Source organism: Grammomys surdaster, unplaced genomic scaffold (genome assembly GCF_004785775.1).
Source record: "Grammomys surdaster isolate TR1022 unplaced genomic scaffold, NIH_TR_1.0 203, whole genome shotgun sequence".
Classification (NCBI taxonomy): Eukaryota; Metazoa; Chordata; class Mammalia; order Rodentia; family Muridae; genus Grammomys; species Grammomys surdaster.
Window position 1 is genome coordinate 10,586,566 of NW_021604648.1, and position 16,587 is coordinate 10,603,152.

The 16,587-nt window shown below is 41.3% G+C and overlaps 1 protein-coding gene across 7 annotated transcripts; it reads left to right on the forward strand.

Moving 5' to 3' along the window:
* The first annotated feature begins 9,323 nt into the window (after positions 1 to 9,323).
* On the forward strand, positions 9,324 to 15,192 carry Tmem126a (transmembrane protein 126A). Of its 7 annotated transcripts, XM_028770595.1 has the most exons (8): positions 9,324 to 9,452; positions 9,878 to 9,919; positions 10,015 to 10,073; positions 10,269 to 10,343; positions 11,035 to 11,130; positions 13,184 to 13,377; positions 14,278 to 14,392; positions 14,956 to 15,192. In XM_028770595.1, the coding sequence occupies exons 5-8, from the start codon at positions 11,042 to 11,044 to the stop codon at positions 15,152 to 15,154; spliced, it is 597 nt and encodes a 198-aa protein (XP_028626428.1). In that variant the 5' UTR covers positions 9,324 to 9,452; positions 9,878 to 9,919; positions 10,015 to 10,073; positions 10,269 to 10,343; positions 11,035 to 11,041; the 3' UTR covers positions 15,155 to 15,192. The 7 variants fall into 7 exon arrangements, with proteins under 7 accessions (XP_028626428.1, XP_028626430.1, XP_028626431.1 ...); XM_028770597.1 differs by lacking the exon at positions 10,269 to 10,343; XM_028770598.1 differs by lacking the exon at positions 9,878 to 9,919.
* The last annotated feature ends 1,395 nt before the right edge of the window (positions 15,193 to 16,587 follow it).

The window sequence follows — 16,587 nt, forward strand, 5'->3', positions numbered from 1 at the left end:
GCCCATGCTGCTACCAAGGGCCATGTCTGGGTCCAAGGCTCGGCAGCAGCAGGGGGTCTGTTACCACCAAAGACTAGTGGACTTCTCTGGTCCAGGCTGCTGCCTGGGACCATGTTGATGCCTGAGGGCTGTGCAGGCTCCACCCCTCACCTGGGCATCTTAGGAGAGCTGGCCCAGAAAGCATGAGAGCAGGAATGCTGGTCCCACACATCACCAGCTACAGCACTTAGGAGAATGGGTCCTGCACTTAGCCCAGAAAGCAAGGTAGAAGGTAGAACTGGTCCTGGTTGCTGGGATTGCCGTGAGCCAGGACATGAAAGCAGGAGAGCCGATTCTGCCCCTTGCAACATTGGGTGAGCAAGTGCTGGAGAGCTCGCTGGAGTGGTATAGGTGCAAGGGAGCTGATGGACTGACCAGCTCAGCTACCAACCAGGCCCAGATCCAGGGCTTTGAGATGGGCCACACCATTATCTACCCCATCTGGGAACTGCTGGAATGCATGAAGAGGGCTGGCCCAAAGCTGCAGGATCTCCATCACACAGGGCAACAACAGAATATTTGAGAGGAGTCCTGATGAAGATCCAGAATGGATCAGTTACAGTTGGGACCCTTTGGATAAGAGGACTAAACTCCTACTCTCCACTTCTATTTACAGAAAACTTTTCTTACTTTCTCTTAGAGTCAAGCCCCACACATTGGGCAGCCATTGTAGGGATCTCTGTGACCATCAAAGTGATAATCCAACAGAGTGATGGTCCAAGTAGGCAGTTCAGGTCACCATGACTCAGTAGCTGGTGTGGGTTCAAACCCAAGAGTCTCACCTTGTGTGGTTTATTTCAGGCATATTCTAGCATAGCACTGTAGCAGAATATTTCTCCCACTACTTTGTATAAAGCTTGATGATTGGGCTGTAAGAGAGATAGATGGGGTGAAGAGTCAGAAGGAGAAGAGAGAGCTGTAGGAGCCATGGAGGACCACGCATGTATCGAGAGCAGTCCTGGGTAACAACTTACATCTAGGTTAGTTAATGGGGTAACACCTCTAATTATGTGGTCATCATGTTAATTAACCATTAACAAATATATAAAGCCGTTGGATAATCTTTAAGCATTAGAGCCTCATTTCTACCAGGTACCGAGTGGATGGTGGGATGGTCTGGGCTCAGTCAAGCATTGTGGAGATGGCGTGGTAGATTGGCAGAGCCACTGGCATCTTGTGGGTGTCAGGGCTGGTGCTTCTGGCCAGCCTGAGCCAGCAGTCTGAGCTGAGTAGCTGCAAGAGCACACTGCCATTCGTGGCCTCAGGCCTTGCCTAGTCAGGAACATGGCGGTCCCATAACAACAAGCTAGATTGGGTGCTGCCGATTTAAATAGTAACTGCAACACAGCATACTTTGGTAAAAGTTTCCTAGTGATAATTAACTCAATTCCAAACACACAACAAAGCTTAAGACATGACTACATCAAAACTGTAAAGTATAGGTGACATCTTTCATAAAGATAGATTCTAATAGATCGGCTGAGAAAAGCAAGCACGTAAGGGTCTGGGGGAGGATTCAGCATTGTCTTGGTCACACAAATAGATTACCAGGCTGTGAATCATGTCAACTCCCAGCTTCTGGGTGAAAACTGGTGTACATTTCTCCCTTTGAAGAGACAACTCCATGTGTTTAACATTACCAGTTCTCAACCTGTGAGTCATGACCCCTTTGGCAAACTTCTATCTCCAAAATTATTCTTGATTCATAACAGTAGCAAAACTACAGTTATTAAGTAGCAATGAAAATAATTTGGGGGAGGGCGGTCACCACAGCCTGACAAACTGTATTAAAGGGTCACATCATTGGGAAGGAGGAGAACCACTGCCCTTGTGTTATCTCTGAACATAAGGACACCTATGCATCCTACAGAAAAACATCCCTCTGCTCTCTGCCCTGAATCAGTATACAAAGCATACTCTTATTTACACAAATTGTCTGTACTTACAATTTAAATATCGTACATCTATATGTTGTATTAAAAACCAGAAGTGTCATGATTCAATCACTGTTCTCAAGAAGGACAAAATCTAAAGAATTCACAACACCTCTTTTGGAATCTGCTAAGACATTCCTCAACTGTGTATTTATCTTCATTCTGAAAATAAACACTGATGAGAAAAGTTATGGAATAAAATCCCACAGGTCATTCTTGTATATGATTATATTAGAAACTGATAACACTGGAAATTCAGCTGGGTTGGACTTTCCTCCTTTCCTCTGCCATTTGAAACTTGAATCACCAGACCATACTTATCTACTTCAAACTGTCTTTTCTAGGACTAGAGAAACGGTTCAAAGTTTAAGAGTACTGTTGCTCAGACTGAGGACCATAGTTGAGATCCCAACACCCATATAACAAGCTAGACATGAGCCCATGCATGCCTATGACACTAGTGCTGTGTGGGGCAGAGACAACAGGAACACTGGATTCTATGTCTACCTGCCTTGCCAAAACCCACAAAGTCCAATTCAGTGAGACCCTGGTTCAATAGGAAGACACCTGATGCCCCGGGTGTCAGTGCATGAACACAGGCAAACATGCACATGTGCACACATACACACACACACAAACAAACACACACACGCACACACACACACACACAAACATGAATACATGCATATTTTCTACAATCAAAAATGGCCTGTTAGGCTTCAGCCCAAAGGTGAAGTTGAATTAGTCATGGAAAGCATCAGGGTTCTGGAGGCAAATAGCAAGAATGTGCTGGATCAGATCCCGGCTTCGCTAGTGACCAGCGGGTGACTTCCAGTAAGCTACTTCACAGAAATGAGGATTAAAACTCACATGCATCATTAAACAGGATAGAGAGATCAAAACAGTGCGTACCCAACTCTTAGGAAGTCTGTTAGCTGCTGTCAGTCTATTTGAGATGCTGAAAGAAATGTTACCAACAGGCTTATAAGCAGCAGGATGTTCTCACAGTGTGAAGGATGAAAAATCCAAGATCAAGGAACCTGCTGTTTTGGTCCTGTACTGGCTAGTTTTATGTCAATGTGACACAAGCTACAGTCATCCTAAAGGAGAGAACCTCCATTGAGAAGATGCCTCCATAAGAGGCAGTATATATCAACTATAGGGTATTTTATTAGTGATTGATGGGGAGGTGGGTGGGGGGAGGGGATCACTGTGGATGATACTACCCCTGTGCTGCTGGTCCTGGGTGTTGTAAGGAAGCAGACTGAACAAACCAAAGTGAGCAAGCCAGTAAACAATATTCCTCCATGGCCTCTCCATCAGCTCCTGTAGCCATGTTCCTACCCTGTTTGAGTTCCTGTTCTAACTTCCTTTAATGATGACCAGTGATGTAGAAGCATAAGCCAAATAAACTCTTTCTTTCCTGAGATACTTTGGTCATGGTGTTTAACCACAGCAACTGTAACCCTAAGATAGGTGTCTAGGGAAGGCCTGCTTTCTGTATCAAAAATGGCTCCTTTTTACTGTATTATTTCATGAGGATGGAGCAAACAAGGTCTCTGGAGTCTCTTGTATAAAAATACTAATCTTATTCCTAAGGGCAAAGTCCTAACTACATTCCAAAGACCCACTTGCTAACACCATCACTATAGAGGTTGCATTAATTACTTTCTATTAATAATACTGTGGTGGTTTGAATATGTGCTTTGCCCAAGGAATGGCACTGTTAGGAGGTGTGGCCTTGTTGGAGTAGGTGTGGCTTGTTGGAGGAAGTGTGTCACTTTGCGTATGAACTTTGAGACCCTTCTTCTAGCTGCCTAGAAGACATCTTCTCCTGTTTGCCTTTGGAACTAGATGTAGAACTCCCAGCTCCTCCAGTGCCATGCCTGCCTGGATGCTGCCATGCTTCCTGTCTTGATGATAATGGACTGAACTTTTGAACCTGTAAGCTAGTCCCAATTAAATGTCCTTTATACGAGTTGCCTTGGTCATGGTGTCTCTTCACAGCAATGGAAATCCTAAGACAAATACATATATATAATATAATTAATATATAATAATAATATATACTATAATACATACTAATATAAAAATAAACACATGATTAAGGCAACTTGCACTAGAGTTTGTTTGGGCTCTAGAAGGTTAGAGTCCATGAGGGAGGAACAAAGGCAGGGACAGGAAGCTGAGAGCTCACATCTTGAGTGTAAACATGGAGCAGAGGACAGCAACTGGGAAGTCGTGGGGCTTTTGAAATCTCAAAGCCTGTTCCCAACGACATACTTCTTCCAACAAGGCCACACCTGCTAAGCCCTGCAAACAGCACCAACAGCACCACCAACCAAGGGCCAAGTGTTCAAATTCATGAGGATATTGAGGGCATCTCATTCAATCTACCACAGAAGTTAGGGCTTCAGCAAATGACACTGTGGGAACAAAAACAGATTATAGCAGCTACCATTAGAGCTGCTGTTACCAGCTAGAGGGCTCAGTGGTTGTGGGGGTTTGAGTGAAAATGGGCCTGATAGACTCAAGCATCTGAATTCTTAGTCCCTGGTTGGTGGGTATTTGAGGAAGGATTATAGGATGTGGCCTAATTGAAGGAGGTGGGTTTTTTAGGTTTCAAAAGGCCCACAAAAGCCAAATCTATCTATCTATCTATCTATCTATCTATCTATCTATCTATCTATCTCCATCTCTTCCTTCTTCCCTCTCTCCTTCTCTTCCTCCCTTCCTCCCCTCCTCTCTCTTATGTATCAGTTGTGAGCTCTTAGCAACTACTCTAGCAGTCTAAAAAATATGAGCAAATTAAACATTGAAGAAATACATCTCATTATAGTAAATGCCATATGTGATAGCCCTATAGTTAACCTCTTCCTCACAGGGATAAAGGTTATGCTTTTCCTACAAGAATAACATTACCACTCTCATGCAAAATAGCACCAATAAAGTACTAGTCAGAGCAACCAGACAAGAAAAAGAGTAAAGATCATCCAAATGGGAAGGGAGAATAATGTATCCTTGATTGTCGGTGATGCATTTGTGATCCCAGAATACCTAGAATCCACTAAAAACTATTCATACTAATACATTTAGCAAAGGTGGAGAATATGGAATCAATGTACAAAATCAGTAGCATTTCCACAAACCAGTACTTAACTAGGTAGGCTAAAGACTTCCTTAGACTCAAAATGGGCACAAATTCATCCCCAGAAGATCTGCATCCTAGAAATGTGAAAGGATTTTGAGTTCTAGATTTAGAAAATAATGAAGAGCCCTGAAAATGACAAGTAGTCATTTTTTAAAATTTTTTGTTTCTTTTCAAAAATGTTGAAAGAAAAAAATGACAGCTTATGTATCCCAAGAACCTGAATTTGGGACCTATCACCTATGTAAAACATTATGGTGAGCACATGTGTGATCCCAGTATTGAGGAATAGGAGGATCCTGGGTTGCTGCCAGCTATTGTTGCTGAGTTGGTGAGTTCCAGGGTCCATATAGACCCTGTCCCAAACAATAATCAGAGAGTAATAGAAGAAGGCACCCAATGCTGATCTCTGCTAACCACATGTACACAAGTGTGTACACACCCATACATGTGTGTCAGAACATGGTCCAAGAATGACCATGTGAGTTGTGACAAAACTCTAAGAAGTCATAACAAGAGCTTTGTAACTTCAGTCTCTTCAAAAATACGGAATTGTTCTTGGATTATGCTTTCTTGCCCTTCCAGGTATAGGGGATAGGAGTAAGTTTACAGCAAATTATTCATTACAACTGGCTATTGTTATTTATTTATATGCCTGTATGGAAAAGCATGCCCTCCACATGTGGCTTGGCCTTTTGAGGGCACACTTAACTCATGGGATTCCTCTTAGCCCTCAGAGAAAAAATTGTCTGATGCTCAGAATAAAGTTGCCTATTGAATGATACTTTTACTCTGTCTCATTTATCAGCTCCATTCTCCCAGGTCCCACCACCTCTAGAGTGGTAAGCACGTGTGTGAGCATGTAGTCCCTGAACAGCATGCCACAAAAGCTATCAAAGCGGTGCAAGACCCTTCCTTCCACACCCCCACCACCAGCCCACGGCTGCCACAATAAAATGTCCCCACAAGAGTTGTCCCAAATGACTGCCAAAATGGAAGCACCATGACATCTTTTCAGTCTACAGCTGTCACAGGAGCTACAGGAGCTGTGCACGGTGGCGTACTGCCATCCCAGCCCCTGCAAGAGCAGTCCCAGGGGAGCTGTCTACAGTACTAGGGGAGTTGGGCACCACTTCCTCTCCACCCACCCACCTCACACCCCAGCAGCCCCACAGAGATACCACATGCATCTGGGAAGGACTTATCACTCTAACCCACTCATGAGCCTAATGCAGGAAAAAGGATGAAAAAGAGGCACCAATCCCTGAGCGTCCCACAAAAACCCACCAGTCCCTGAGCAGGAAACCCACCAATCCCTGAGCTGGAGAACTCACCAATTCCTGAGCTCCCCAAGCTCAGGACTTGAAATCCTACCAATCCTCACTCTGAAAATCTCTGCCCTGAAAAGCTCCACCCCTCAGAAATGCTATATAAGCCCTGATTTTGTCCGGTTCCCTGCTGTGCACTCCTGGAGATAGAAAACAGCCATCCCTGGATTCGTCCCTCCATCCCTTGAACCCTCCAATGGTATGGTATCTTTCATGGGATTTTCTGCCTGGTGTGACTCGTTGGAAGAAGCCAAGAAAAAAAGAAGCAGTGAAAAGAGGAAGAGAGGAAACGAAGGGGCGGAGTGGGGCTGAGACTCCTAAGCTCCTCAGCTTAGCTAAGGATCCCCTCCCCTAGGAGCTGCCATGCCTCTGCTGAGGAGGCAGCCTCAAAGCTGTAAGGTTCCTGAGCTTCTGTGTCTCAGGATGATACCCTTGCCTTGGGACACTGTCCCACCTCAGAGCTGTGTGGTTCCTGGGTCAAGTCCCAGGATACTCTTCCATTGGAGTAGAAACACAGTGGACACACATGGGAGGCCTTTCTTATAGTAAAACTAATCAAGTTTTGGGAGTAAATATGTTTATATTAAAGTAGATTTTATAATAAAGAGTATTACCAAGGAACAAGCAGGACATTTCACAATGATACAAGGATCATTGGTCCTTTATTCATATAATAACAGAACTTGAATATGTATGACAATCTGAAAAGAAAAGGAAATTTTTCTGTAACAGTTGGAGAGTTCAATAACATGTTACTTAATAGAAAAGTTGCTATAAATTAGAAAGGATGAAGCACACTCAAGCAGTACTGTCCCCTGAGCATAGTGCCACGTGCCTATATTCCCAGATGTTCCAGAAGTTGAGAGAGAGAAATCATTTATATTCCCAAGAGTCTCAGGCCACATGGGTAACACAGATCCCACCTCTACAAGCACAGAACCACCAAAGGAGCATAATCACCCAGTTTGTCTAAATTGTTGCCTTCAGGAACTCTTGACACAACAGAAGAGTACACACTCTTTTCATACACACATGAAAACCAATTTGGACCAGAACCTGCACTATAAATGTCAATATATTTTTAAAGGATTCAAATCTTACTGAGTATGTTCTCCAACCACTGGAGAATTGAAACAGAAATTTTAAAATAGATTAGGAAACCAAGACACTTCTAGATAGCCCATAGATCAAGAAACCTAAGAGAAATTACAAGACTTTTTAACTAAATGAAAATAATTTTTTAATTTAAAATTAAATTTCGAACTCTGTGAAAGCAAAGAGGTCTTATTAGGGAATTTCTGACAATAAACACACACCAAAGAGCAAAATGGTTTCAAACCAATAACCTCATCTATGCATATCCTTAGAAAATTAGGAACAAAAAGAAAACTTGTATAGAAAATAAGTAGCAGAGAAGAAAAATCCAAATTGAAAACATAAAACCCAGTATTTTTTTAAAAAAAAAACAATGACACAAACAAAAAATTCAAGAAGATGAAAATAATTATAATCAATTAGCCAGACTGATCAAGCATCAAAGATTCAGAGAAACAGTCAAGAGAAGACATATGAGGTCACTGTAGGAGCCATAGATGTTAAAACATAAGGGAATATTTATGAATAGTTTAATCCGATAAGCTTGGAAATTTAAACCAAATGGACATTTCATGTTGTCCTGAGAAAAGTTTTGAAGTTCAATCTAAAAGATTTCTACAAGTAGAACAGCCAAATATCTATTATAGATGCTGAATTTATATTACAATCCTCCCAACCAGGAAAACGTAGGGCTCAGAAGTCTTCTGTGATGATTCCACCAAACATTGAGCAAATAACATCAAAATGATACAAACGCTCCCAGAAAGGAGAGAAGTGAGCAACTGCCAAATTATAAAGTCAGCGTTACCCTAATCCCAGCACCGGACAAGGAAAGTGTAAGAAGGGCTGGGGAAAAACGCTCAGTGCTTAAGAGCAATCGCTGCTCCTGCAGAGGAACCGGGTTTGGTTCCACAGGAATCGGAGTAAAGTCTTGTTTGTTTGTTTGTTTGTTTGTTTGTTTCTAGAATTGACTTGATGCCTCTCGGATCAGGAATCTTCCCGGACAGGGATCTACTCATTCTTCTGATAAAATTCCAGGACTCTGTTTAGTAAACGTCTTTATAGTCTATTCACAATTTTACAGAATTACCAGATAAAGAATTTTGCCCTTTCCTGTTTTACAGATGCATACGAGAACTGAGACAAGCGCCTAACATTGGTTTCCAGTGGTGCTTTTACCCTAGGCCCCCTGGCGGTTTTGTTTGGAACTCACACTATACATAGACCAGGCTGGCCTCAAATTGACAGAAATCTCCCTCCCTCAGGCTACTGAATTCTGGGATTAAGTCTGCGTTATCACGCCCGGCTCCCTTATTTCCGAACGGTTACTTTTTCAACACATCTACCTAACCCTGTTTCACATAAGCAGTGTTCTGGAGGACACCGGGAATGCTAAGGAAAAAAAAAAAGCGCTGGCTGTGCAATTGTTCACGTTCTGCTGGAAGCCACCCACAGCACAACACGGCACAAAGACCTGAAGATCCAAGAGAGAGAAGGAGCAAAAAGTCAGCCTCAGGCTAACAACTTCAGTGTCAGAGCTGCCTTCACCAGCCGGTAGCCGAGAGGCTGCCACGCGGCCCGCGTCAGGATTGGGGGACTCGGAAGTCGGGCTCTGAGCCCAGCCGGCGTGGTGTCGAGCACCCAGCCACCGCCGGATGGCTGTTTCTGCAGGCTCTACCCGGGATAGGCTAGCGAACCCACCAACCCTCACCGCGACTCCCCAGTTTTGCGTCTCCCGGACCGGAAGCCCCTGGACAGGAAACAGAGGCGGAGACAGAGTCACGTGTGAGCCAAAGATGGAGCCCAGGCGACCCTAGCGAAGGTTGTGGTAGACTAGGGCGCGGGAGGACCTGGGCAAGCACGGGTGGCTGGGGAGGTGGCCATAAGCTGCCGTCCTTCTGCCGAGTGGTGAGTAGCTGTGCCAGTGTCGCGCTGGGAGAGGCGCGGGGTGGCCACGAGGGAGGGGGAAACTGTGTGCGCTGAGCTGGTCTTCACTTTCCACCCCCGAGGGAAAGACCTGGCTGAATTTATTGAGTTTTAATTTCAGAATTACTGTCAATTTACAAGATAACCTTGGCTAAGTTTAATTTTCCGATGCTCAGGTTTTATGCAGAAACTTTCGGAAATCTTTGTAGTATTTCAAGGTGTCATTGTCTTTGATGGGGATTTATTAACTGAGAAATAATACCTGGAAAAAGAAACAGGACTTGAATCCTGGGAACCTGACCTAAACTTCTAAATCTGCATTGTACTTTCGAGGTTAAATTTTAGGTCGAGATTTATGGAATTTTGCACATGCAGCATTTTCCAAGTCATTTCTATATATACAACAGGTACCCAAGGTTTGGTAAGGCATTGTTCCACTGTTGTCGCAGGTAAGTACGAATGGTGACCCAAGACAGTCTGATTTATATCAGGTTATTTCTGGATTTTGGTTTATTGTTACTACTGTTTTATCTTTTCGAAATAGGGTCATGGAGTACGTCCGGGAACTCACAACCTTCCTGCCTCAGTTTCCCAATATTGCAGGTGTCACAACCCTCCTTACTGTCTCAGCTTCCCCGTAGTACAGATGTCACCACAAGTGGCAGACCTTTGCTTTTCCTGTCACCCAGAAGTTATGTTTTTAAAGAGCCAAATCTACACAAAAACTAATCCGCCATTCTTCTACCCTGATAGTCATCCTATGTGTCTACTGACCTATGGGCCATTTTCTGTCTAAAGGGTCTGTGCACCGTGTGTACCGTGCCTGCATAGGCCAGAAAAGGGCATCAGATCACCCTAGGCCCGGAGTTACAGGTGTGAGCTTCGATGTGGGTGCTAGGAGTTGAACCTGGGTCCTCATAACCCTCATCCTACTGCGCCATCTCTCTAACCCTTGATGCCTAATTGTCTTTACAAAATGGTTATACTTACTTAAAATACAATTTAGAGTTCCACCAGCAGCATGTCACAGCTTTGCTTCCAAGTGAAATTTTCTAATTTTAACTACCTGTGTACCCAATGACATTGCTATGTGATCTTAGTTTTCCACCTAATGCTTTTGTCAAGGTTTACTGGCTGTTGGTTTTTCTCATCTTCCCTGCGCCTCCTCCTGCCCCTCCACTTGAGTTTTCATGTAGCTCTGCTGGCCTCAAATTCCAGTATCATCAAGGATAGCCCTGAGCTGATCCTGCTGGGCCTACCCTCCAATTGTTGAAACTACAGGCATGTCACCATGTCTGAATTAAATCATTTCATATCTGTTTCACGCCTGTAGTAATTGCTTAGGAAATCAGGATTGTGGAGTGTCTCTTAAAAACTTAAGAGCTACTTTTCATGTTCAGGTTTCTGTTTTGCTGTATTGGGGGAGGGGAATCTTTTGCTGTATGCTATATATACATTGACCTTTCAGATTATAAAGTTAATCTACAACTCTTGCATAATTATGCATCTCAGAAGACTTTTTCTAGATATGATTATTTTTTAAGTGGGACTGTTATGTTTTTAGGTCCAAGATGGAAAGTCATAAACCAAGTACTAGCAAAGATGATTTAATATTTAATATCATATCCAGAAAAATTAAACAACTTCCAGAACCAGACAGGTAAGCTTCCTTTGTGTTAAAATATCTTTACCAAAATTTAAAGGATTATGCATAAATAACACAGGATACCAAAGGAAACTGAGTTGTATTTTTGTGTTGATGAAAAAAAACAAAAAACCCTGAAGCCCAGAGACACTACCATTTTGTGCGTTGTATAACTTGTGGAAACTGATTCAGGTTGACTCTGCCTAGTCATGAGACCTCTAAGAGGAGGAAAGGGAGCTAGTATAGGAAGAACAGGAACAGGATCATAGGAGAAGTGACAAAGCCAGGACCTGTCATATTTGAGGAAAGTGTTATTGAAACATACAGGAGGTGGCTATAAATAGAGTTTCAAGCAGGAAAATAAAAATGGATCCAACTAACTTTACTGTCTACTCCAGTCAGTTTGGGTAATAGGTTTAAAGTAGGTAAGAGGCACTAGCAAAGTAGGTACAGACAGCTGAGATAGAAGATGTGAAACATTACCGTAGCAACTGATCCATCTTCAGGTGTGAAGTCACGCCAGTTCCACTTTTGGTTGGCACTTAGCATCTTACAAGAGAGAGTCTAACCTATAACTGAGCAGTAGTTAAGAACTTGATAAATCTCAACTGCTGTGTATCCCTTACCACCACCCCTACATAGACACCCCGATTTAGGTGTTTCCTCAGACACAAAACAGACCACTCACCCGAGGTAGGGGAAGCTGTAATGACTAGTGTAAGAAACTAAGATGACAACTGAACAAAGGAAGAGAGCAGGCTCCCAGTGGGATCCTCACCAAATTAACAAGGAGCACTGGGAACTGAGCTGGAACTCAGTTGAGCTGAACTTAGTTGAGCTGAACTCAGTTGAACTTAGTTGAGCTGAGCTCAACTAAGACTTATCTTGCAAACAATAAAAATGTTTCATTTCAAAACCACAGCAACTTGCAATCTAGTTGGGAGACAACCAAGTGTTCAAGTTTCAGCTCAACTATTTCTGAGCATGGTTAAAGTAGGGGTGAGTCCTATTTCATGGCTTTATAAACGTGCTTGAGTTCCCATTTCTTTAACCCCTACAAAATCCAGACTTCTCACATTGGGTCTGTAGTTCTTTAGTAGTTTTCTAATTTCCTGAGTTGTCTTTAGACTTCTGAAAACCTCAACTTCAATGTCTTCTCATGTAGCCAACTATGAAAACCTCCAAAGTAGAATGAGCTTTCCTTGTGTCTTTAGCAACAAGTCACCTTTTACATAACTGGTTCTCAGTGAATGAAATGAAAGCACGATCTTACACAATGCATGACGCTTCAGTAGTGATGACCTAGAAAAGCTTTAAAATAAGCAAATACAGAAGCTAGTGGAGGTGAAGAAATGGGAAACATGAAAGTAAACCATACTGCAGCTCACAAAACAAGTAGTGAAAACGAGACTGAGTTGTAAACTGAAGGGCTTATTCAAATTATACTATATAGTTTTAGGTAAGCACAGAGAACATATATGTTGGCTTAAAATTCATTTATCTCAAATTACTAGTTAAATTTTCATCAATGAGCTACTATAAACTCCCTAGTATAGTCTCACTGTGATGTTAGTACCCAGACTCCTAATCTGAATATTAATACTTGATGCAAGAGTAAAAGGAAACACACTAACTCTGTATTACTGAAACAGTTGGATATACATCTTAAGTTGTTTATAGATACAATGAGTTTAAGTCGGTAATTGATAAACAGTACTACCATAGAATGTGTTGTGATCTTTAAGTATCATCAGAACTCAAAAAAGCCAGGCATCTTCCTCTTCAGAGCTGTTTCCTGTTATATAATTTGGGGCAAAGTTCTAAACAGTTCTTCTCTAAAATTCACAAAATGCATACATAGCTAGTGCCACTGTCTCCTTAATGTATTACCCAAATTCAGAAACTTTTGAATAAAAATGTAGATGTGAAGATTTGTCTTTGGATTTATGATCCTGGAAGAGATAAGTTTGTCTGATTCTTCCTAGGGTGCTGATAAGTTCTGTAACATACCAGAAATAGAGAACTTACCCTAATTTTGGTAACAGGTTATTATTTCCCTCATCCTCAGGAATCTGCTTGAACATGGATCAGCATATATTGGCCTTAATGCTGCTTTTGGGGGCCTAATAGCAAACAGTCTATTTCGGCGAATCTTGAATGTGACACAAGCTCGAATAGCTTCTAGCTTACCAATGGCTGTGATCCCATTTTTGACAGCAAACCTGTCCTACCATAGTTTTGTAAGTTTACCTTTGACTACAGGTATGTTTTATTTCATTATCACCTAAGTTTGCATTTGCGTATACTAACCATAGCTTCACCCCCCCCCCCCAAAAAAAATTAGAACCAAGTAGCTGTGGGCTATAATGAAGTACTTAGGGAAGACCGAATCTTATGCAACAATTGATTCACATTAGGTCTGCAACCAACCACAGTACATACATACACAGCAGTCACATTTCCCTGATCTAAAGCAGCATTCCCACAGTGCTGCCTTTGCTTCTTGTTAACTTGCACATTATATGCAAGTTTTCCTTTTTAAACTTTAAAAAATATATTTACGTGTATGAATGTTTTGTCTGAATGTACATTTGCACACCAGGTAGTGGTGCTGGGTCCCATGGACTATAGTTACAGATAATAGTGAGCTGTCACATGGGTGCTGGGAATTGAACTCAGCACTTCTGCAAGAACAGCCATTGCTCTTAACTGAGTTCTCTCTCCATCCCTGTATGGAAGTTCTTTAAAGTGAGAGTATGTTGTGGTAATACAACTCTGTAATCTCTGAAGTACTATGTGCATGTGTAGTATTTAGCAAAAAGAGAAACATTTGAGCTTTATTTCTGTACCATGTCCTGAATGTGTTGTGTGTCCTGTTATGTATGATCCTTCTGATTAAAAACAAAGATAACATCATAGGGGCCAAGGAGGTCAATTTTGTGTTTTCGCCTAAATACTAATCCAAATTTCTGAGAATCCAGTCAAGATTTGTATTCCTGTTTATCATTATTTCCTATCCAAGGCCTTACTTAATACATGCTAAGCCATACCACCAGGCTACAATCCTCTATAATTACTCCTTTGGGCAAATTTGCAAGATCATTTTTGCTGTGTCACTGTATCACATTTGCTTAAATATCATAACCATCACTTATTTCCTAGGTGATTTGAACTGTGAAACCTGTACCACAATGCGGGGTGCACTAGTTGGTTTTGTGCTGGGTGGTCTGTACCCTATCCTTCTGGCTATACCGGTGAATGGGGGCCTTGCTGCCAGGTAGGACTGTTTTCTTACTTAAAAACCTTCAATTATATAACTACCTAAGTAACTCTGAACTTAAAAACAGCAAATATATTCTCATGTTAAGTTATTTAGGCCAAAGGCAGTATTTCCCTCCTCAGGAGTCTTTAAGATATTCTGTCATGCTGTGCCTCTTGGTGTTTAGTTCAGGTCACTGATCTTTATTTGTGTATTAAATGCTTGCTACACAAGCCAGTGTTAGTACTGTAGATCTAGCATAACAGCTGTACCATATAAAGTATAATTGAGAGTGTGCACATCTGTCCTAAAGGAATAAATGTATAAATGTTATCAGAAAAGTGCTACCTTTAAGCCTTCCACAATTCCAGTTACTCTGAATTCTTGTAGCAATCTATTCTGTGTACCTCCGGAGGGGAACTAGAGAAAGAGGCAGCACCAAAAAAAAAAAAAAAAAAAAAAAGAACCATTTTTTAAGACTAAGACACAAAAGAGAATGGCTGTAATCAAAGTGTCTATGAAACCAAACAATGAATATATATCAATAAAATATTATGTTTAATCAATATGCTTTCTTACAGGTATGAATCAAGCCCTCTACCACAGAGGGGAAACATCTTCAATTACTGGATTACAGTTTCTAAGCCTGTCTTTAGAAAAATGTTATTTCCTACTTTACTTCAGACTGTGTTTGCATCGTATCTTGGGTCTAGACAATATAAACTCCTCATAAAGGCCCTTCAGTTACCTGAACCTGACTTGGAAAATTCATTGATTTAAAGCAAATATGTACAACAAAAATAAAATGGTGAAAATAATCTTGTCTGCAATTTAAAAATAAGGTACAACCCTGACCTGCAATTAAAAACTACACACAAGGTGGAACTCCAATAAAAGTTACCAAAGGGGCATAGTTTTGAGGCTGGGAGTGTAAATTAGTGGCAGATGACTTTAACTAGCTCAACAAACAAAAATCGAGTAATTTCTCTAGTTTGCCCAATGCTGTTTCTTATCCATTCCTAATACCACTCCTTTACATTAAAGCATTTAGTTTGGTATAAAACACAAGAAACATTAACTACATAGCAACTATCTACAGTCCTCCCAAAGCCAAGCAGGAAGGAAAAGTATTGTTTTTTTTTTCTTCTTAATTTGGGGTGTTTCCTCATAAAGGAGTAATCCTGGCCTAGATCCTTGTGAAGCTACAGAATTTACAAAGGTAATCTATTACGGGGTAGTTCTTTAGATTTTCAGGACTTGAGCTCCCTCCTCCAGCCATGCATGGTGCTGAGCAAGTTAACTTACCTGAGTTACTCATTAGAGTAACCTTGCTCATTTCATTTCTCTAGCACAGCACCAGCTTTACCCTTACCATCAATTCTGTTTTCTGAACTATGTGGAGTCATGTCCTCAGATCCTTTGTTTCTGGAGTGATCTACTGTATTCTTTAAAAGTGTTTCATACCCTTCTTGTTTTAATCTACTCCTTTGGAATTGGAATGAACATTGTCCAATTCCTGTGATCACAAATACCTACCTGTACTGTTAATATTATCCACTAGCAACACACTGCTTCTAAGATCATGAAATGTGGATACAGTCTCAGTAACACTCATTAGATCAATTCTCTTTAGCAAGCTAGTCACCACAAAAGAGAATATCAAAGTCTAAAACCATACTAAGTATGGTTTCATTCATAGTACATCTTAACTATTCCTTCTAAATACTGTGTCTTGTTGATTTAGAAAAGGCAGCTTTAGACATATTAAATAGGCTTTTATTGAAAGAAAAAAAATACTCAGGTATGCCTAGCAATTGGGAAGAAAAAGCAGGGCCATTCTCTCAGTTTGAGGCTAGTGATTTCTAGTCCAACAAAACAGGCTACTACTAAAATTTTAGTCAAATTTAGCAGTTTTCAGAATGCTGCGATTTGTTCTTTCAAAAAGCACATGAAATGTATTCTCTATTGCTTTTTTAAAGTATAATTATGAGGGAAGTTTCCAAGAGTTTACTCTATCTTCCCCGGGGTTAGTTATGTGATTTCCTTTGCTTTCTTTCTAGAGTTCCCAAGATTTAATATGCTTTACTTTTAGAACTGGAATGTGAAAATGTGTTTTGCCTATTTTACAAGGAATAATAGCAAAAGCAAAGGCTTTCTGATACAAAGCTGCCCACCTACATTCTCACTTTTACTTAATGCATTAATTCAATTGA